Source organism: Equus caballus, chromosome 5 (genome assembly GCF_041296265.1).
Source record: "Equus caballus isolate H_3958 breed thoroughbred chromosome 5, TB-T2T, whole genome shotgun sequence".
Classification (NCBI taxonomy): domain Eukaryota; kingdom Metazoa; phylum Chordata; class Mammalia; order Perissodactyla; family Equidae; genus Equus; species Equus caballus.
In genome coordinates this window covers 71,457,765-71,481,337 of record NC_091688.1, presented here as the reverse complement: position 1 = coordinate 71,481,337, position 23,573 = coordinate 71,457,765, and the positions used below count along the sequence as shown (strand labels likewise).

The window sequence follows — 23,573 nt, the reverse complement described above, 5'->3', positions numbered from 1 at the left end:
AATTTGACTCCTCTTTCAGGTAGAATTAGAAAAAATGTTTAAAATTCATTTTATACTTAATTTTATTTCAAAAAATTGAGATAAGAAATAAAGTTTCAGGATTTTACCACTTAAAAAATTAGGGTAGTTTTAGTATTTATTCTTAATAAATCGGATTTAATTATCACTGCATTTTTCTCTTACATGTTGAATTTTAATGACTGTGATAATGAATCTAGGGAAAACTATCTTGATTCAAATTTGGAGAATTATCAATTTAACTTTTATTACAACGTCTCTGCTCCTTATGTTTCCTGTATTCATCCAAGTGTTTGTTTATTATATAAATAAATGGTAAATATATAAATAAATAGTATTTATAAATAAGATATAAATAAATGATTTACAAAAGAAATGGCTGAAACTAAAAATAATTATTTTAAACCTCTGTAAGGATTGTAATGGTGCTCAGCTAAGTAAATGAGGCATGAACACATTCGCCGCTGCCGCAGAGCAAAGTGGTTAACGTTGCAGGTTCTGAAGAGACTTGCCCAGGTTCACTCCTGGCTGTGTGACTTTAGTTGAGTTACTTATCTCTCTGTGCCTCAGTTTCTCATCTATGAAGGAAACATGGTAGTATGTCCTACATTATGTGGTAAGGCATGAGGATTAATAAATAGTGCATTTAACTGCTTAGAACAGTTCCTGGCATGTGGCAGGTATTTAATAATTGTTATTACTTTTTATTTCATGCACATTACACACTCATGCTCCTCAGTATGAATTCAGGGGGCATTAGTCCATTTTAAAGATCAAACAAAATGTATATAATTTTTCTCTTTATTTAAAAAATTAAAACAAATTATCTTTAATGTTACAAATACTTAGAATGCCTTACAGAACTCCTGATTCTGATTCTGAATTTACTAATACAAATGGGTAATAAGAATAAGCTAGACCCTTGTTCTTTGAGTACATTTCTTTTAGCAGTTTCTCAGCCTCGCTTTTATCAGTCTTATCAAAACAACATATCTGATTAACCATTCAGGATTGAACAAAGTTACCTATGAGAGAACTAAATTTTCTTCCATCAGGATTGTCTAAGCAGAAATAAAAATACCAAAAAAGACCAACACCTTTCTAAAATGAAAGCTCATGAGGACAGGAGCCTTGCTTGCTATTCACTACAGAATACCTGCTCCAGAACAGTGCCTGGGATATATTACATTTTCAACGTAGATATATGTAGACTGGGTGAATGGATTTTGAGTTCACAGGCTGTCCTCAGGCATTGCTGCCCATCAGGTGCATAGGTGGATGTGCTCAGGCCCCCGCTGGAGCCTGGACCAGGTTAAGAGAGCTGGGTACTGAGAAGAGGGGTGGGATGGGAATGGCATGTTCAAAGAAAGAGGAGGACTAAGATATGTAGCAAACCTCCCTCAAAGGTTTAGGGGAGATGGGAAGGAGAAGAGAAGGGGCAAAAGAGGGAAGGAAAAATAAAAAACAACCAAGATAAGGGTGCCTTTTGTACATCAAGGAAGAGGTATTTTGTAACTAAAGGAAGACTAATCAGTAATGGCAAATGTTGTAGAGGTTGAAATGGATGAAGACAAGAAAGTAACACTAAATTCCATGATTAGGCAGCTTGGAGTAACCTCGCTGGAGTGCTGGATACAGAAGCAGATTGTATTGGGAAAAGGAATGAGGGTATGGGGAGAAAGTGGAAGCAGCAGATATGGGTTGGATTTTCAAGACATTTGGTCTTGATACTAATATACTACGCAGAAGTTAGAGAAATAACTGTGTTTAGATAGGATGTATGTTTGTATTCTTAGCTTTGGGAGATACAAGCATATTTAAAGATCCAGAGGAACCTCCCCTCCCTCCCCTCCCCCAGAAAAAAACACAGGAAGAGACGATTTTGTAGGAAAAAAGTTGTAAATGACATTTTGAGTTCTAAAGATAGATAAGAGTACCTAAAGCTTAGATGGGCCAAAGAAGGGCCCTCTCACTAGGAGACTAAAAGTAAAGAAGAGAAGCACCTGAGGAAAGTAATAAAAAAGGAAGATATTATCCTGCCCTAGAAGCAAACAGCCTAAACCAGAGTTGAAGATACAGGTAACTTTCAGCTTTAACAAGGCCAGAGAACTTGAAGTCAGGGCAGGAACCCCATCTCCCTTACAGGAAAAGATGTCCTTGGGGCTTAGAAGGAGCATTCCAAAATATAGTCGGACTCAAGGACCATCAAAGCAGGCCGAGGACAAGACCCTTCTTAACTCCTACCACAATAGTAAACCTGTCATTACAGTGGTGTTAATAAATCAGCGTTGCCTCCTATCTACTATCAATTAAAAATTCCTACAACAGAAAAGAAAAATGTGAAGTGGAGATAGGATACTGCAGCCAAAAAAATATTTTTCATATTACAGTATCATTATAAAATATTGATGTCTAATGTATAGGAAAATGAGTGGTAGATGATATTTTCTTTCACCTTTAAATTTATCATAGATACTAACATAGATACTTCAGTTTAATTACAAGATATTCCTTTATGTTTTTTTTTTCTTTAAGCTGCTAATAGTAAATGGATCCATGAACATCCAGAAAGTGCATATAACCTTGTGAATTCTCCACACTTAAAACCTGCCTGGGTCTTAGACAGAGCACTTTGGCATTTATCCTGTGATGTGGCAGAAGGGAAATACAGAGAAAAAGGAGTACCTGCTCTGATTGAAAATGATCATCAAATGAATGTCAGTATGTCTAGAGGAGTACCACACTAAAACAGAAAAACAAAATTTCTAAAGTGCAAATTAAACAAATATATGGTTGAAAATTATTTAGAATCTGTCTTTTAATATGCTAAATAATATTTAGTAAAAATATTTTAAGTGTATATATATGTATTTTTTAACTATTGAAATTTTTCAGTGCATTCGAAAAATAATTTGGGAGGATATTTATCCAAAGATTCACCTCTGGGAATTTTTCCAAGTAGACGTTCACAAAGCAGTTGAGCAATTTAGAGGACTTCTTACACAAGGTAAAGGATCTACAACTAGAATGCTTCTATCAATTTTAAGAAATTTAGTGATACTTTTAAAAGGATAACTCTTAACATGTTATTAAATCTGTTATTATATGATATTAGTGTTGTTTTTGATACTACAAAAATAGGATTCTGGAAGCTATCTGAGAGTTAGCAGAGACATCTAAAGGACAGGTCACAATAATACATAACATAATTATTTCCATTGGGGACTTTCTTACAATTGATTCCTTAGCATAGAGCTCAGATTACAGTAGAGCTCAATATATATTTGTTAGATGCATGAGTGAGAGGTAAGTAGAGCAGATTATTTCACCTGCCAAAGGCTTGAAACAGGCTTTCAAACTGACAGATGTAATAGTCTTCTGTTGGCTAAAGTAGAAATCTTAACTGAGGCGGGGTCTTCCAGCTGATGGTACCCAGCATTAATGCCACCTAACCACTAGTGAGACTTTCCCAAATGTTAGCCAGTAACAAAAGGTAAAGAAACACATCTTCAGTTAAGGACATAACTAACCTCAAGAAGTTAATCATTGTGTTCTCGACAAAGTAGGGTAGGAAAAACCAGGCTAAAAGAGAAGTTAGGATTTTTAGGAGGCAAATTGGAGAGAGATTATAAAGAATCTATCTACAATTAGTATAGGACCTTCTAACAGCAAGGCTCTTTGATGGCTCTTACAATAAGGAATTCTCCTCCTCGTCCAGACACCAGAGCTAGAGTGGGACCCAGAAATACTGCCTTCAAAGTAGGAGTCAGTGTGACTAAGGTCCAGGAAGCTTAGGGTCAGATTCACACTTCAGCTTTCCCAGTTGTGTAACATCTTAATACCCTTTCACATGTTAATTAGTTTTTCCATTAATTGCCTATTAATGTTCTTTCCCTATTTTTTCTATTGGGTTGTTTGTCTTTTTCATATTCACTTGTAATAATAATAAATTCGGTGATTCCTTATTATGCTGGCCTCAGATATGTCCTCCTATTTTGCTGTTTATCTTCCAACTCTTGTTTATGGTGGTATTTTTTTTCAGTGTAGTCAAATTTGTCAGTCTTTTCTTTGATGGCTTCCAATTTTATATCATGCTTAGAAGAGACCTATCAACATTCTATGTTTTCTTCTAACAATCTTACTTATATTTTACATTTAAATACTTAATACACTTGGAATTTAGTTTTGTATATTATATAAAGAAGGTATTGAACTTTATTTTTATTCAAAAAATGATGTTGAGTTGGTAATCCATCCTTTTTCACTGATTTTGAGAACCACCATATTACTTCATAGCATGTAGTCATATACTGAACTTACATGGGTCTGTTATCTGTGCCATTCCAGTGATCTGTCTGTCCTTTATGCTACCAATAATGAAGACTGTTTTATAATTTACACTCACTGTGTAGCTTTTTCTCTTTTTCAAACATTTCTTGACAGTTTTCATATATTCCTTCTTCCAGATGAACTTCAAAAACTAGATTTTAAGAATCTATTTATATTTTATCTTATTTTGTTTGTGCTTTTTGAAGCCATTTCAAAGTCTCTTTAGAATAAGCTAGATATTGATTAGTTAATATACAATCAGACCCAGTGGAGGCAATCCTGCACAAACATCTGATTTATTAGGATTAAGTTCCAGAAAAGAATGAAAATTCCCCCCATAAAGCATTTATTTACTTTTTTCATTTTTTATTATTATGTGAAGAATATGCTTGTTGGTGAAAAGGAAAAAATTATGAAAACAAACCTATGTGCCTCTTTCAGAGAATACAAAGAAAGTCAGGTTGTTAAAAAGACTTAGTTTAGAAAAGAAAGCAAGCTTTGAGGAATAAGAACTGCTGACGTATTTGGTAGCACCTGGAAAGAAAATTAGTACCACTGACTTCCTTAATGCCCGAAAACATGAGTAGAAAAAGAGAATGCTGACTGAGGCAGAAAAGTGGGACTAGGGTTGAAGTGATGGGAATCCTTATGTTTTTCTTCTGTAATGTTATTTTCTCTTAATCTCTCTCTCGCTCTCCCACCACCCCCACCATGTATGTGTATGTGTGTGTGTTAGATGGTGTGCAGGAGGATGGAGAGGGCGGTAGGCAGGATGCTTGTGAAATAAACATTTGTTTTACTTTCTATGAAAAAATTGTAAACTAAAAACGTGGAATCAGTAACAGTTATCATCTCCTTATGCGTATTTGCATTTAAGATATCATCTTTTCTTTCTTTCAGAAAATAGGAAAATAATATCTCAGCCTGATCCAAAGCAACACCTTAAGATTATTCAGGATCCTGAATACAGACGGCTTGGCTGTACTGTAGATATGAACATTGCACTAGCAACTTTCATACCACATGAGTATGTTATGTATTTTTCCTGTGAAATAGAGAACAATATTACTTATAAACCTTTATGGCTAGCATTATTTTCATACTATTTATTAGAAGCTTGAATAGAAAATGAAATAAAGCAATTCATCATAATTCTACTACTTCAAACACATGACATTTTCCCCCTTTTTCTGTGTGCTGGTCCGCATTCCTGTACGTGTGTATGTAAAAATGTTTACAATTGGAAAATTTCTTCAGCCATAATTAAGATCCTGATGAATATATTTCAAGTTTCTATGACCCTTGTTAAACAAATTTTAAATGGTTGTAAAACCCTGAAATAATAAGTTTGTATTGCTCTACCTGCTCTAGTAATGGGCCAGCTGCAATTGATGAATGCTGTAATTGGTTCCGTAAGAGAATTGAGGAATTAAACGCAGAGAAGCATCAACTTGTGAACTATCATCAGGAGCAGGTTTGACCTACTTTTGAACTGCTATTTTTCTTTGAGTCTTAATACTGTTTGTTGTTGTTCTTGTTGTTTTTATTGACGTAACATAATTTGATGTCTTCTAGGCAGTTAATTGCCTTTTGGGAAATGTATTTTATGAACGACTGGCTGGCCATGGTCCTAAACTAGGACCTGTCACCAGAAAACATCCTTTAGTTACCAGGTATTCCATTTTTGTTTTCTTCTCGTTAAAGGTTAAAAATTGAAAATTGTATTTAACTTTTCAAATTAACTTAAATGTTTCCTTTAATGTGTGACTTCAGTACATTTCTTAATTGAAATAGAAGTTTTGATTGGGTAACTAGGCTTCATATTAATTGATTTTGTTAGGCAAATCTTTAGTGAGAGAAACTGTCATCAGTATGAACCAAGTTATAATCATTTACATTACGGTTTCTGGGGGACTGCATTCTTACTAATAAATTCAGTGTTAATCAAATTGAGCAAGCATTTTGCTCCTTATCTTATAAGTACTTGTGTGTGCAGCATAGATTAGGCAACGAAAGCATAGCAAAAACCTTTACAAAGTAACATCAATATTGCAGTGATTTTCTTAGTAATTTTATGAGATTTTTTAAGTTATTTAAAATGTTAACCAGATATGCTGTAATGCTAACTCTCCATTCTCAACTCCTACTAGATTTATTCAAAAAGTCTACTGAAGATCTTTTACCTATATTGAAGTTTTTTCCCTAAAAATAGTGTCAAACTAATCTTACTTATTCTCTTCCTTAGGGAGGAAGTTTAATTCTGATAGTGCTAACTCAAATTCTCTCCATTGAGTTTCTCTGTATGGATTTAATATTTAATTCTATCTCCATAGATATTTTACTTTCCCATTTGAAGAAATGACCCCATCCACAGAAGAATCTATGATTCATCTCCCAAATAAAGCTTGTTTTCTGATGGCGCATAATGGATGGGTAATGGGAGATGATCCCCTTCGGAACTTTGCTGAACCAGGTGTGTCATTTTTGTTAACTTCTGTATGCATAGAGAAAGAAAAGTTCACCACAAGCTCAAAATATAAACTGTTAGTGATTTTTTTTCCCCACTAGGCTGGTGGTTTTTAGGCTACTTCATCACAGAGGTGCCAGAGGTACATACAGTTTGAGAGAAAAAAGAAGGGGTTGATAAAAAGGATGGCATTCATCTTCTCCTTTCCCTGCCTACCCCTTATCTTCTCAAACAGAGTAGCTTTTATAAATCTATTTTATATTGTGTTTCTGCAAAAGATTTTATTTGGGCAAAAATGTATTCTATTACATTTTTTAAAGACATTTGAAACCACTGCTATTACAGTTATATTGCCATAAGAGATATTTTCACTCATTAGCCAGAGGGGTATTAAGGTATTTGAAAGGCAATTAAACTAGAAACTAATTGTTTTTAGGTTCCCTCTCACTTACTCCTAGCATCTTATTTTCCTACAGCTATTTCATTGTCAGGAAAAATTTTGCCGGGACCCGTCACTGTATTTTTCAACATTTCGGAATTAGAAGTCTGTTTGAATGACATAAATTTAAATCAAAATCTCATTTTTAAAAAAGGAATGTAACTTTAGGTTTAAGAATCTGCCATCTCCTTTATAGCCATTCTAAATGAAAAAAAGCCATTCTGCTGTATGCCATGGATTTAATGTAACCTATTGCCGAAAATGGGGAGTGACATGGGGGTGGAGCTTTAAATATTTTTGTAGAACTCTAGCTTTAGGCCTGTGATATTACTATTACTGTTTTCCTTTAAGAAGGAACTTGAATTTTTTACATTAAGCACACATTTTTAGAAGAGACTATAAGCTAGAATTTTAGCAAAATAGATACAAGATACAAATTAATAATTTTTTAAAACTTTATCCCATACCATTTTAGATATAATTTTAACCAATATATGGGCTGTGGTAGAAATAGTCATTGTGATTTTAAAACAACAGTGTTTCCTTCAAGTGATTATTTTCATTGTACTTCTTGAACCATTGAAAGCAACTCCTTTCTTAACAGGTTCAGACGTTTATCTAAGGAGAGAACTTATCTGCTGGGGAGACAGTGTTAAATTACGCTATGGGAATAAGCCAGAGGACTGTCCTTACCTCTGGGCGCACATGAAAAAATACACTGAAATAACTGCAACTCATTTCCAGGGAGTACGTCTTGATAACTGCCACTCAACACCAATTCATGTAGCCGAGGTACAGAAAAACAATTCATCTATATTACGAAAAGAAATTTGGTATTCTTTCCTAGCTTTCCTGAAATAGAGTATGCAAATACAGTTTCCTTTTGCTAGTTGGACGCCAGCATTGATTTGGTGGTAGTATTGAACACCTTTGCTTGATTTGCAAAATTGTGACAGAATCTTTTGATGCAGTTGTCTTGGAACACTAGGCTATAAAATGTTCAATGAGTTAATGTTTTTATTTTAATTTAAGGAAGTAAATCATATTATCTCTGATAATATGTATACAACCATATTGCCATATATACTATTAAAATATTAATATTTTAATATTATTGGGGCCAGCCCGGTGGTGCAGCAGTTAAGTGCGCATGTTCCACTTTGGCGGCCCGGGGTTCGCTGGTTCAGATCCCAGGTGCAGACATGGCACCGCTTGGCAAGCCATGCTGTGGTAGGCGTCCCACATATAAAGTAGAGGAAGATGGGCATGGATGTTAGCTTAGGGCCAGTCTTCCTCAGAAAAAACAGAGGAGGATTGGCAGATGTTAGCTTGGGGCTAATCTTCCTCGGAAAAATATATATATATATATTTTAATATTATATAAGGAATTAATATTTTAATATATAAATATTAATTTGTCTTCTTGTTAGGTTGCTTTCAGTATATTAGTAGCTGCTGTGAAGTTGAATAGCTCGTTGCATATTATAGTGATTATAATATGTAAAATTATAATGTTTATGTAAAATGTAAATTTGTAATATATAATATGTAATATAATAAATATGTAAAATTATAATATAATATGTAAAAACACTAACAATACAGTATATTGAGGCTAGTTTTAACCTCATTGATTCAATTTTATTAATTTTTACAAAAATGTAGGTGTAAACATAAAGATTGTCTATTTCTCTTTGGTGTTTTTACCGTAACGTAAGCAATGCCAACATTTATAGCATTTTCTTCTATCTAATACAGCTTTGTAAACTCTTATAATTTTCATCCTGTTTATAAGATCAAAGGATAGCTTCCTAGTGACAACTTACTGTTCTGTGGAAATGTGTACTTATCTGAAAAATACCTATTTCTATAATTTTAAAGCAGTATTATACTGTATATGTTTTGAGTCTGTGATGAAAAATTGATTTGATTTAGAAGAACTTAGTAAGCATTAGTTAAGGTAGTAGAACATGTGTTAGCTCCAAAAAATGGCAGAGGTTTATTTTTAAGTGTGCCTTTAGCAACAGCAAAAAATATATACTTGTAAGATTGTTAGAACATTATGGCAAAACATAATATTAAATCTTAATTTGCTTAATTTTAAGGTACGAAATCCTCTAGGGTCTTGCTTGTTTGCCAATAGAATTTCAAGTATTTCATGAACCTTTGTGCAAACGTTATGTTAAAAAAATTTTGAAACTGATCTGATTTCTGAAAGATTAAGAGTTTATTGTAATCTGTAGGAAAAGCTGGCTTCAGTCTAGTCAGTCAGACCTAATCTTTGCAAAGGCTAAATGATTCACCAGCAGGGAATTTATCAATGATGGCTTAGAGTCAACTGCCTGGAAATTAATAGTCTGATTAGAGGTATTAAAAATAAACACGTAAAACAGGGGAAAGCCTAGCAGAATTGCAGTATTATGGTTTACATTTTTTAATGTGACACTAACATTTTTCTTCTTCCTTTTTTCCCCCTTGTGTCCCTATATCTTTGCAAAATCTAATCTTCCTTTGTAAATGTTTTATTCTCTCTATAAATTCTCTTGTTACCTGTGTGTATTGGTTTGTTTTATGTTTTCTTACACATGCACAATTAAATTTATTTGGAAATTCTTCTTGGATTTCCATTTTGTCTTGCTACATCGTACTTTCCTATGTCAAATCCATGCCTAGTCTTGCCTCCTCTTCTTCCCCCTAACTCCAACCTTGCTTTTCTCTTTCTCTTACATTTGTAACTGTGCTTTTTGCAGTACATGTTGGATGCCGCTAGGAAATTGCAACCCAATTTATATGTAGTAGCTGAACTGTTCACAGGAAGCGAAGACCTGGACAATATCTTTGTTACTAGACTGGGCATTAGTTCCTTAATAAGAGGTAGGCTTGTTGAAGTGTATTTCCCATCTAAAACTTTAGTTTTTGTTCATGTAGATTAAAAGGGATTTAATAGCTTTAAATATAGTGCTTAATAATTTTCAGCATAGCTAATGTTCTTTGAAATATTCTACACAAAATTTTCTAATATAACTCAGTCTGTTTTTATAAGTAAAACATTCTACATTGGGGTAAAATGACATTTTAAATTGAAAGAGCAGTGGGATGAATTGATGACTCATGAACAAAACCATTATTTTATTGTTGAAAATATACAAATATGTTTCTTGTCTCCTACCTGGATGAATGATGTAATCTTGATTTTTTCCCATAGATTTTATATAACCAACATCCTACTAAACAACATAAGTTCCCTTTTACCTGTATGAGCCGTTTCTCCAGTTAAGTTATAGAGAAGACTTTTTTGGTCACTTAAACTAATGGACATTTGTTTAAATGTTTAAAGCAGGTTTTTTTAATAATATTTATGTGGACTTATTTTGAAAGTCAGTCATGGTAAGAAGTCTAACTTCTTGAATATTAGTAATGAAGATTTTTAAAGTGTTCTGTAATGCTTTGCAGAGGCAATGAGTGCAGCTGATAGCCATGAGGAGGGCAGATTAGTTTACCGATATGGAGGAGAGCCTGTTGGGTCCTTTGTTCAGCCCTGTTTGAGGCCTTTAATGCCAGCTATTGCACATGCCCTGTTTATGGATATCACCCATGATAATGAGTGTCCTATTGTGGTAAGCATCTAATCTGTTTCTTGTATTGACTTATTTTGCTAAATGTTTTGATATTTAGTGGCAATAATATCCACATACTTCAAAATAGTAGCTTAAATTTATGTGTGATTGTGGTACAAAGTTTTTAGAATGTTTGTTTTAAAGCAAATTAATATATCTTATAGAATGTATTCATGTAATTATCCTTTTACTTCACTATGCAATAGGATGTAACTTTGCATTTGAAAGAAAATGAACTTTTTGGTTTTTTATTGTTTTCTAGCATAGGTCAGCATATGATGCTCTCCCGAGTTCCACGATTGTTTCTATGGCATCTTGTGCTAGTGGAAGTACTAAAGGCTATGATGAATTAGTGCCTCATCAGGTTTGTTTATGTGTTGTTTTTAAAATCCACGTGGCCAACAACTTTGAGCATTTTTACTGAAATTTCTCATTGTCATAAAATGTAACATGGCTAAGTTTTAACTTTGTTCAGATTTCAGTGGTTTCTGAAGAACGATTTTATACTAAGTGGAATCCTGAAGCATTGCCATCAAATACAGGTGAAGTCAATTTCCAAAGCGGAATTATTGCAGCCAGGCGTGCTATCAATAAACTTCATCAAGAGCTTGGGGCCAAGGGTTTCATTCAGGCAAGAAACTAAATTTTCTGTTTCTTTCTTAAGGTTCAGTTTCAGAGTACGTCTTTCCAGTTTGAGCGCTAATGCGTTTTCTCTTTCTGTTTGTCAGGTGTATGTGGATCAGGTTGATCAAGATATAGTGGCGGTAACAAGGCACTCACCTAGCATCCATCAGTCTGTTGTGTCTGTGTCGAGAACTGCTTTCAGGAATCCCAAGACGTCATTTTACAGCAAGGAAGTGCCTCATATGTACATCCCTGGTAATGCTATCTAAAAATGTTACTGTGATTATATTAGATTGTTATATTAAATTATACTATTATTTTAAATTGTTGTATATCATATATTATAACACATTGCAAGTGTGGATGTAGTTGAGAAAAAGAATTAGAAATTTTTGGTAACATATTTTTACTACATGGAACAAAATCTGGACAGAAATACTTTCAAATGTTAACATTTTTTGAGTTGTGAAGTAGTTTTGGTTTCATCTTATTCCCTTATTTCCTAATTTGTATAAAATGAACGTGTATTTCTTCTATTCCCTGGAAAATATATATGTATATTCATGTGTTTATGTATATGTATATACCTGTACATTTGTGTGTGTTTGTGTATGTGTATGCACATATGTACACACATGTATAAACCAAAATGGAAAATAATTTAATATTTAAGACTCTTCATAATCCATCCTCATCTACCTTCCTAGTCCTCTATCACTCCACTATTTCAGCCAAATAGATATTTTCACTGATCTCCAAGTAGTCTTATTTCCACCTATATATGAATTCTTTATGTCTTTCAAGGACTAAAGTTCCACTTCCTTCCAGAACTTCTCTAAGTAATCAGTGATCTCTATAGCAATTATAGTCTCTCTATATCACTCCTTTAGCCATTAATTATAAAATACATCCCTGAGGTATATCTTTATCATTGCTTGATTTTTTTCTAGATGTGTGTATTTTATTTCCTCACTTATTATTATATATGATATATCATAGCATAACATGACATGCTCCTGTGTATATAGCAGCTGTCCAAGTCTTTGATTAATTGAGTAAATGAAGAGTCCCATAAAAATCATCATATTCTATTTTGGTTGCTAGTTGCTAAATATGCATAACTCTACTTTTTAAAAATTATCAACATGAATAGCTTTAGGGTTAAATGTTCGTTAGTTTTTTAACTGTTCACAAATTTATATTCAGTAATCTTATTTGATTGTTGCTAATGTACATGTATAGTTTTGCGTGGCTGCAGTCAGTTGCACGGTATTATCTCAGGTTTTGTTTTGATCACTGATCATTCTTAAAACATTTCCATTTTGTGAGTCAACAAAATTGTGATTTTCATTATCTTCAATGTTTCATATTTTATGTTAGTATTCCATTTTTAATATTCTTTAGAATGTTTAGTAGTGTTCTTATTTAAGATTTGAATATATGCTAGGAATAATTTTTTTTCTTCTGAACAATTTCCTTAGTGTATATTTCCAGAAGTAGAATTTCTAGATCAAAAAGTCCTGTATTATCAGATTAATGGCTTAAAGCTTAAATTATTTAAATAATAAAAGTTGAAGTTTAATATATTCTTTGACCCAGCAGTGCCACTCCCAGGAATATATCTGAAAAATCCTCATGCATTTCCATTAGGGACATGCACAAGAATATTTATTGTAACATGATTTATAACAGAGAAAAATTAGTGATAATCTTAATAGAATGAATGCATTTTGGTGTATTCACACAGTGGAGTACTATGTGGCATTTGAAATAAATGAGCTAAAGCTAATGTAGCAATGTGAACAAATCTAAAAAACACAGTGTTGTCCAATGAAAAACAAGTTACTGAAATGTATACATAGATATTTATATATATAACTTGAATCTACTTTAATAAAACTTGGAAAATAATACAAGTTGTTCAGGGAAACATTCATATTTAGTAAAAATGCACAAGATCAATGAACACCAAACTGCAGGTAGTGATTACCTCTGAAGGGGAAGAAAGGGTACACGGGGTTCAGTTGGATTTGCAATGTTTTCTCAAGCTAAGTAGTAGGATCTGGGTGTTTTAAGTTTTTTCCTACTTTTTGTATTTCTGAAATATTCCATTTTTTAAAAATGTAAGCCTTTCAAGTGATTTACTTTCTCTCTGCTCAAAATTAAGCAGGTTGTATATTGTTCCCCAGAGCTAAGTTATTATTTGATAAGATCTCTTTTCAAATAAAGGTTTGTTAATTAAGTTGTGATTTTTTATTAAAAAAAAGAATTGTGTGAAAAGTGCATCTTGGGTAGAATCATCTACTTTCAGATTGTTTTGTATATTTTTAATTAACTGATAGTTCATGTTCAACTTTAAATTAGATGATTTAAAATGCTTTTAGCAATTCCTAATTCCAGGTGGTTTAATATGAAATTTTGTTAAAAATTTTTTTGTATTTCCAGGCAAAATTGAAGAAGTAGTTCTTGAAGCTAGAACTATTGAGAGACATACAATACCTTATAAGAAGGATGAAAACTCAATCAATGGAATGCCAGATATCACAGTAGAAATTAGAGAACATATTCAGGTATTTGAGACTCTTGTTTTACTACTGTGTTTAACATTTTAAGGACATTAGAATTATTTGTTGAATGGTTTTCTGTAATTGTTTTTAAGCTTAATGAAAGTAAAATTGTTAAACATGCTGGAATTGTCACAAAAGGACCCAATGAATTTGTTCAAGAAATAGAGTTTGAAAACTTGACTCCAGGAAGTGTTATTATATTCAGGTATGTTAGAGTTCAAACTGTTCACTTTGCTTATATATAAAATAGTTTATATATAGCGTTAATTTTGAATAAATTATTCCTAAAAATTAACCATTTTTTAATTAATGTTTTCAGAGTTAGTCTTGATCCACATGCACAAGTTGCTGTTGGAATTCTTCGAAATCATCTGACACAATTCAGTCCTCACTTTAAATCTGGGAGCCTTGCTGTTGACAACGCAGATCCTATATTGAAAATTCCTTTTGCTTCGTAAGTATGCCTTATTTTATGGAGGTTTGCCACTTTAATAACTGATAAATTACCACAAGCCTGATGTAATCAGTTTTAAGGGTCTTCCATATTCTTGCTACTCAAAGGGTAGTCCCAGGACCAGCAGTGTCAGCATCAGCTATTGTTAACATTTTGCCCTATTACTTTATCATTTGTATGTGTGCGTGCATGCACGCTGTCTCACACTCATGCACTCTTTATATATAGTTATAGATATGTACATGCAGACGTACACACTCACACATATACATACTTCTCTATCTATACATACACACAAATTTTTCTGGACTAGTTGAGACTAAGTTGTATACATCATACTCCTTACCACATCATTTTTTTTAATGCCAAAGTATTATTCTAATATGTTGCTATACTATAATTTATTTGATCAGTCTCCATTTTTTGGATGTCAAGATTGCTTCCAATTATTCCCCATTAGGTATGTCTTTCTACATTCATCTTTGCATAAATCCTTAGTTATTCCCTTACTAATCATTCCCTTACTAGGTCATACCACATAGTACCAAAGAGTATAGGTTTTGAAGTGTAGGGCTGGTTTAACTTCAGCTTCACCACTGTTAGTATGATCTTGGACAAGTTATTGAGACTTTCTTCATTTCAGTTTCCTCATCTGGAAAGTGGGGCTTATAATAATGCCTATGTCTTAGATTTTGTAAGGATTAAATAGGATAATGCATATAAAGCACTTAACACAATGACAGCACATAATAAGTGCCCAATCTATGTTTGCTGTCATGAGGGCTAGGATAAATTTCCAGAAATGGAATTTCTCGGTTAGACTATATTCATATGTTTCAGGCTTTTAATACTATCAAATCTCCTCCAGAAAGATTATATTAATTAATATTTTCGGTTCTATGTAAGAGTCCATTATCCCATATCCCTACCAATACTGAGTATGTATTATTTAATATGATGTTTAAGAGCATAGAATATAATCAGATTATGCTACCTGACTAACTGGGTTTGAATCCAATTTCAGACTGTATTAGCCCTAAGTAAGACCTTGGGCAAGTTACCTAATATAATTATAGTGCCTCTCTTACAGAGTTATGAGAAATACTTATGTAAAACACATAGAACAGTGTTTGACACGTAGTAAGTGATCAATAAGTGTTAACTATTACCAATCAAGTTGGTAAATAGAAAATACTTTAAAATTACATCCCATTTTAATTTATTTTAAAAATTAAGCTAATTTTTTTGATCAGCATTTGTATTTATTCAGTGAAGTATTTTACATATTAGCTCATTTTTCTGTTGTGTTCGGTTTTGTTGTTTTATTGGCACTTTATCATTAAGGATATTAACTCTTAATTCAAACTACACTTAGTAAAGTAGTTGCAGTCTAAAAAATCTGTGACAAAGCAGTTTTGTGTTTCTACGGAAGGTTTATAAAATGCACACTCCTCCTCAGACCTATTCACGTTATCTTGGGGCAAGGCCAAGAAATCCGTTTTAATAAGCTCTCCAGGTAATTCCTATGCAAGAAGTTCACAGGCTACATGCTGAAGAATATTGCCCTCGAATGGAGTTGGTACTGAGGCTGCTAATAGATTTGACTCAGACTTGACTCACATACTGCAGAGGGAGGGTCAGCCCCAGCAGTGAGGGCGGAGGCTAGCAGAGACAGAGGGAACAAAACAGCTGACAGCGATTTTCTAAGTTGAGACAGAACTAAAAGAAAAAGAAGGAAGTACATTCAAAAGGATATGTGTTCACATAGTATTCAAGAGGAAATGTATTCAGTTATGTAAAATGAAATTACCTGAGCAGCTGGAAGTGCGAGGAAGTAGGGTTTCAGTTGTATTCAGGCGTGGTCGATTATACAGTCTGACTGCTAACTGAACAAAGGAAAGTCAAAGCCATGATAGTTAAAGACTTCCTTCTGACCATTAGCAAGAAGCATCTTTATCAAAGACGATTCTGGCCCCTTGAATAACCAAGCTGAAGGGCAACGCAACTTTAGGAGAGGAGAGAAGGGAAAAGGAGAGAAATACAAAAGCAGAGTACTACGTGATTTCTAAAGTGGTTAACTGTGACTTTTGATTATCCCTTTACTGGTCCTTTGATAAGTATTTTGAGTTTAAGATAATTCGCAGAAAAAGTTCTTGATGTCCCACAAAGGAGAATATAAAGGAGGAAGAAAACTAAGTCTGAACTAGAAAGATTGAAAACACAAATTGATAAGATAAAGAATATAGCACCAAAAGATTTTTCCAGCATACTTCTAATTAACAAAATTTGGCACTTGATTGTTTCCTTGGCTTGGAAGAAATGTTACTTCTAATTGAATTTTTAACATGTTTTATCCTTAAATTATTATTTATAATATATATTGTTTCTGATGTATGTTATAATGCTGAGTTCCTAAAATGTACATTACTGAGACATTTTATGGTTATCCTTCAGATTTTCTTTTTTATTTTTATGGAGTGCAAGTGAAATTTCAATATATTTAACCAGTTCTCTTTATTTTCTAATTCTTAGTATTGCCTCTAAATTAACTTTGGCTGAGCTAAATCAGGTCCTTTATCGATGTGAATCAGAAGAACAAGAAGATGGTGGAGGGTGTTATAACATACCAAACTGGTCGTCTCTTAAATATGCAGGTCTTCAAGGTAAGCAAGTATAAGGATAGTTAAGCTTTTGCGGGGCAGGGGTTGCATGGGGTTAGATGATGTCTTCCTTACAGAAATAAGAGTACTATTCAGAGTTCGACTTCTGGGATTCAAATTATGGCTCTGCCGCTTACTCGTTGATTGATCTCTGGCAAGTAACTGAACCTCTCTGTGCCCCAATTTCTACCTCTATAAAATGTGAATACTATTGCCTAATTCATAGGCTTTTCTGAGGATTAAATGAGATAATTTATTTGGGCCCCAAATGAGACTAGGTGTAAATATAGTACTTTCATCTAAATGGAAATATTTTTTGCTGCATATTTGTTTAATCCTACAAGGAGAACTTATAGTAAAATATTATGTAGTTAGAGTAGTTGTAAGATGGGATACAGGAACTAAATATTTAACTATCAATTTAATCCATCTTGTTTGTAATATTTTCTTAGATTTTTATTCAGGAAATTTGGTTTATCATCTGTATTCCTGGTCCATGTAGTTTCCCACTTAGCATGCCAACTTTTCAACTCCCTGTTATTTCTTTGTCCATCTAACTCATCTTTAAGGGCCAATTCAATTCTTACATCTTCCACAAAGACTTCCTTAACTATTGCTTTTCACAGCAATTTCTTTGTACTCTGGACATGCACTCTATTTATCTACTATACCTCTTACTTGACCCTTAAAATATGTTGCCTTATTTTAGTAATTAGTGTAATGTATTTTGTGAATCTTTGTTATTGTGGTAAGAGTTAGGCTTTAGAATCAGACTCCCCAGGTTATACTGACTAGCTGTATAACTTTGGAGTAGTTAAACTCTCCATTGCCCAGTTTCCTCATCTGTAAATGGAGATAGTAATAGTACCTAGCACAAGAACTTACTGTTAGATTTAAATGAGTTAAGACACCTAAAGCATTTACATAACGCTTAATTCGTAGTAATTACTTGGTAACTGTTAGCTTTAAAACTCCGTTAAGTAGATTGTACTTCAAGAAAGAATGTTTGCCCTTTTTGAGGTTCTTATTTCTTAGCTTTTATACCTTCCAAGCACATAAGAAGCTATTAGTAACTTTTTTTGTGACATTTTGTACTAGTGACATTTTATTTTTTTCTAAAACATTCTCCTTTTCAACATAAAGTGTTTTTGCTGTAATAAAGAAATATTTATGCTACTAGTCTTAAGCAGATCTCTACTCCATTTTCACTGTGAGCCATTGAACTTCTGCTTGACTGAGAAGACCACACTTCTGTGAACTTCTTTTCTGGCCTTTGTCTTTCTTAAAATTGAGTCTAATTCTTTACTAATTGTCTTTACTTTCTCATAAAATGATTTTACTCATCCTGTCTAAATATAATTACCCTTCCCTGATTTATTTTTTACTGTATACTAATCTCTTTTCTCTCTAACAGTTTAATATTTCCAGCAGGCTATTAACAGCACCCTAAGATTAAATCAAACTTAACCACTTCATTGGCCTTTCTCTCCCCTAAACAAAATTCCCCTTCCTACTTCCCTGTGTCTTACAATACTACATATTCAGTCATGTTGGAATCCAGGAATCCATTTTTGGATCTGCTCCTTTCATTCTCAATATTCCATCAGAAATTATGATGTAGATTTTTTTGTCTGTTCTTTGGCATACCATATCCTTTCTATTTCCACAGTTATCACTCTATTCTAGGACTAAGTCTTGTCTACAAAGCCAACTAACTAGGGGGCCGGCCCCGTGGCCAAGTGGTTAAGTTCATGCGCTACACTTCGGCAGCCCAGGGATTCACTGGTTTGGATCCTGGGCATGGACATGGTACCACTCATCAGGCCACGCTGAGGTGGCGTCCCACATGCCACAACTAGAAGGACCCACAACTAAAATATACATCTATGTACTGGGGGGATTTGGAGAGAAAAAGCAGAAAAAAAAAAAAACAACTAACTAGTTTTCCAACCTCTTGTTACCTCTTCCACAAATCATTCTATCCCACTGAGTCATCATCAGATCTGTTTTCTTAAAACACAGCTCCATCGTGTCATTCCAGTTTTCAACAAGTGGATCTGATTATTTACTTTGCAATATTTACCTTTCCTGAAAGTGCTAGAGCATCTGTAGAACGTTATTTTATACGGCGTTATACTGTCTTGTTTTCTAATTTTTTTATGTTTTAAGCTTTGTTTCCCAAAGAAGATTTGTAAGCCCCTTGAGGAAGAGAACTATATCTTAAATTTATGTATTTATTTTTTAATTTCTCGACATGCTATATATATAACAAAATTAATTAAATTCTAACTAACTAAATACAGTCATGCGCCATATAATGATGTTTCAGTCAACAATGGACCACATGTATGATAGTGGTCCTATAAGATTAGTACCGTACAGCCTAGATGTGTAGTAGGCTATCATCAGGTTTGTGTAAGTGCACTCGATGTTTGCATATTGATGAAATCGCCTAATGCCACATTTCTCAGAACATATCCCCGTCATTAAGCTAAGTGAAGACAGTGAAGCCAATATAATTTTTTTAAGATGGAAATTATTACTTTATTGAGTAATGAAAGAAGTACTATTGTTCTGTCATTGAAATAACAGAATCTGCTATATATGCATAGGAATCTAATGCTTCTATTTGAGTATTACTTGAGAATATTCCTGCATACCTCACTTTGATACTTTAATTCCAAGTACCTCCTGTTATATTTCAAAGATTCTTTCCAAAGCTGGCTTTATTCTTAACACCATATATGCTCTTGCTCTCTCTGAAAATGGTTCTGTGATTTCCTTAAATCTTGCCTAAACATTAATGAATCTACAACTTTTCAATATGAAAAGACACAAACTTATCAATTTTCTTCCCCCAGATGCCTTAGGCAGGGAAACCATGCAGTTGCCTTTAGATATTATAACATTAAAATCGAAAAGAACAAGACCAGTCTCAGAAGATAGGAACCTTGGAATTAAGCCCCTGTGACAGTAGCCCCCTTCAGTGTGCCTGTGTAGCTTGGTTCAAGCCAGTGTTTCCACTGTTATCTCCAGCCCTGGAAAGTGCACTGTGGACTACGCAGCCCTTGTGTCTACCTCAATATGTGTTCACTCCAAATCATGAGAGACTAGCAGCAGCCCAGGCTATGGGAACGTATTACCTCTGCCAATAATATAGCATGATATTTCTCTGAATTTTCAGGATTAATGTCCATATTGGCAGAAATAAGACCAAGGAATGACTTGGGGCATCCCTTTTGTGACAATTTGAGATCTGGAGATTGGATGATTGACTATGTCAGTAGCCGGCTTATTTCACGATCAGGAACTATTGCTGAAGTAAGTAAAGCTATATTCTAGTCCAAAAAAACAAGGGCACAGTAAGAACTATATTACTATGCTATATAAAATATTTATATTGTTTTCTAACCTGAAACATTGTCCTGCATTCTTTATCATCCTTCATTTCTAATAAATGGAAATACAGTTGATAGATTACTAGATAGTAGGGTTGCATGTTTGGATTTACCTCTTAAAATACACCTTGCCTGTAAACAAACCAAATTAACTTTTTTAAATTATTTTTTACAACAGGTTGGTAAATGGTTGCAGGCTATGTTCCTCTACCTGAAGCAGATCCCCCGTTATCTTATTCCATGTTACTTTGATGCTATATTAATTGGTGCATACACCACTCTCCTGGATATAGCATGGAAGCAGATGTCAAGGTATGCCCAACAAAGCTTGAGTAAATAGGCATGTCTTTGTAGAAACCATATCAGAGTCAGTTTATTCATACTCTTAAAAGCATTTTATTGAGGAACTGTCAAAGACTCATAGAACTGAAAATTTGTGTAAGTGGATAGTAAATTTATTAGCATCGTTTAATCTGGAGCATACAAAAATAAACTCAGGTATTAAAATCTGTTCTATAAAGCTATAGAAATATGTTTATGGGAAAATTTAGTTGTTTTATGTTGTTTCTATTTGTTCATTGACTTAAGTAATGGGTACAATTTTTAGAATATACATACACAGTTCTTTTTCTAATTGTGCATTAATTAAAAGAAAAAATATTCTGCTATTATTACGAATGAAATTTGCCTTTAATGATGAATTTCCCTGAAATGAAAACACAGATCATGATGTGCTAGTGAAGAGCCACCAAATCGATTTGAGGATGATTTCAGAAAGAACTAAACTTCAGTCCTACCATTTGTTTCACAACAGGACTTAGACTTAAAGCTAGTTAGAATATTGGGTGAAATGAAAGCAGTTCTGAAATCTAACCAAACTGAAAATTTCTTTCACGTGATATTACCATTGTTACACATTTGTGTAGAAAGATTATTTGAAGGAAAGGAACCAAGTAAAATAATACTGCTAAAAACTTTTGAATCAATGGGTATAAAATTTCAGTTATGCAACATGAATAAGTTTTACATATATGCTGTACAGCATTGTGCCTATAAATAAAATAACAATATTGTATTATACACTTAAAAATCTAAGAGGGTAGATCTCAAGTGTTCTTACCACAATAACATTTTTTAAAAATAAATAAAAATTTTTGCATTTGTACAAACAATATTTTAAGCTCCATCCCTTTGTTCCAGCTTTGTTCAGAATGGTTCTACCTTTGTGAAACACCTTTCTCTGGGTTCAGTCCAAATGTGTGGAGTAGGAAAATTCCCTTCTCTGCCACTTCTTTCACCTTCCCTTACGGATCTACCATATAGAGTAAATGAGATCACAAAAGAAAAGGAGCAGTGTTGTGGGTCTCTAGCTGCAGGTAAGAAATTACATACAAGGTTAAGATGTGTAAATCAATATTATTCCAAGGGGAAAAGTTATGGGGAAACAATTACTTAAAAAAAATCTCATGATGTTATTCAAGATTTTATGTTACTGCTTAGTAAAATTTCATAGATATTCACTTGTAAAAAGAGTAACCATGCTTACTATTTAATTATGACTGTGCAACAGGCATTTATGTGCATTTTTTATTGTGGCTGGTTAATTTTTTTCTTCAGCATGTTTTTATTTTTTCCCACTATTGACAGTTTGTATTTTCTTACCAGATTTGTTTTACTACCCTTTTTCAATTATGTTATACTTCTTTCCCAATTTTTAAAACTTAACCCAACCTTGTTATTGCCAAGATATCATGTATAGGTCCTCTACAAGTTACAAAAAGAAAACAAACGTTAAGTGATTTTTTTTATTGTGTCTAATTGCAGTCAAATGTTTTCAGCTATATTTGTTGGCATCCTTTCCTGGAAGTAGTAATAAAACCTGAAACAAGTGACATCTAAGTAAGCAAAATAGGCAAAGGACAGCCTTTTGTTTTCTCTTTAATATATTTCAAGCTATTTCTAGAAAGTACTTAACATTTGAGGCCACTGAAGTACAGAACTTTCCAAACTAAACTGAAAAATACCAAATTGTAAGATGAAAGTAATAGTATTGTAAATATGATTTCCTCTTTTTACCCTTAAATTTGCCTCTGCTTAGACCAAGAAAAATGACTTGGTGAGACCCAACAACTAAAAAAGAAATTAACTTTTTATTTAGAGTGATCATGTGAACCCTCTGAATGTCTTAATTATATAATTGTGTTTTAGATTTTCACTCAAATTTTTTTATTTAATTTGATTTGATCTATTTGATTTCCTTCTGGTCCTTATCTTTCCCCTGTGAATTCATGCAGATGCTCATAAAACTGAACTGGGCCATCATGGCAAAAAAAATTTGATATGCAGAATTTGGTTTTAAAGCCTACTGTTTAAAAGCCTTGTACATAAAATAGTGATCTTAACATGTTTGATCATGCACTGCTGTTGTTAAGCACTCCCAAAATAAATATACTGATATCATAAATGATATGCTTATGTAAGTTATGATCCCTGATATACTTATATATCAGGTACACGATAAAACAAAACTAGAAACTAAACAGGTAAGTTGATAAATATAAATAGAAGTTCTGATACTTACATCTAGCATCCCAAGGGATTGTTTTATATACTCCATACTAACAAAATATACTCAGACTTGCAGATATGTTTTTCGGGTTCATTTTAAAATGAATAATACCAAGGCCAAGTATACCTTCCTTTGGTGACAGTAGTGAAAAAAAATTATAATTGTAGACTTTTATAATAATGATAAAGTAGGAATCACTCAGAAGATATGTAATCTATAAGTCATATAGTCTTAGAGGTCAAAAAGTTATACAAACATTTGCACATATGAGTGCTAGAGATTTTATGGTTTTGACCATTTAACAAAGATATACTACCTGTGTTTTAAGACATACCAACTTAAACTCACCTTTGAATCTATCTATACTTATATTTCATACAGGGTGTTAAATGAATTAAAGTACCAGGAAGTCTGTGTGGCACAGAGTGCTA

At 33.2% G+C, this 23,573-nt stretch overlaps 1 protein-coding gene across 6 annotated transcripts in view; it reads left to right on the top strand.

The window, feature by feature from the left end:
* Positions 1-23,573, top strand: part of AGL (amylo-alpha-1, 6-glucosidase, 4-alpha-glucanotransferase) — an 89,954-nt gene that overhangs the window by 39,741 nt on the left and 26,640 nt on the right. For all 6 annotated transcript variants that reach the window (XM_023640238.2, XM_023640240.2, XM_070266209.1 and 3 more), the window contains 19 exon segments: positions 2,554-2,735; positions 2,914-3,025; positions 5,248-5,374; positions 5,719-5,821; positions 5,923-6,020; positions 6,681-6,820; positions 7,858-8,045; positions 10,004-10,127; positions 10,707-10,870; positions 11,133-11,234; positions 11,346-11,501; positions 11,599-11,749; positions 13,940-14,064; positions 14,154-14,266; positions 14,381-14,515; positions 17,048-17,178; positions 20,360-20,496; positions 20,752-20,885; positions 21,774-21,949. In XM_023640238.2, the coding sequence (XP_023496006.1) occupies positions 2,554-2,735; positions 2,914-3,025; positions 5,248-5,374; positions 5,719-5,821; positions 5,923-6,020; positions 6,681-6,820; positions 7,858-8,045; positions 10,004-10,127; positions 10,707-10,870; positions 11,133-11,234; positions 11,346-11,501; positions 11,599-11,749; positions 13,940-14,064; positions 14,154-14,266; positions 14,381-14,515; positions 17,048-17,178; positions 20,360-20,496; positions 20,752-20,885; positions 21,774-21,949 (2,598 nt within the window).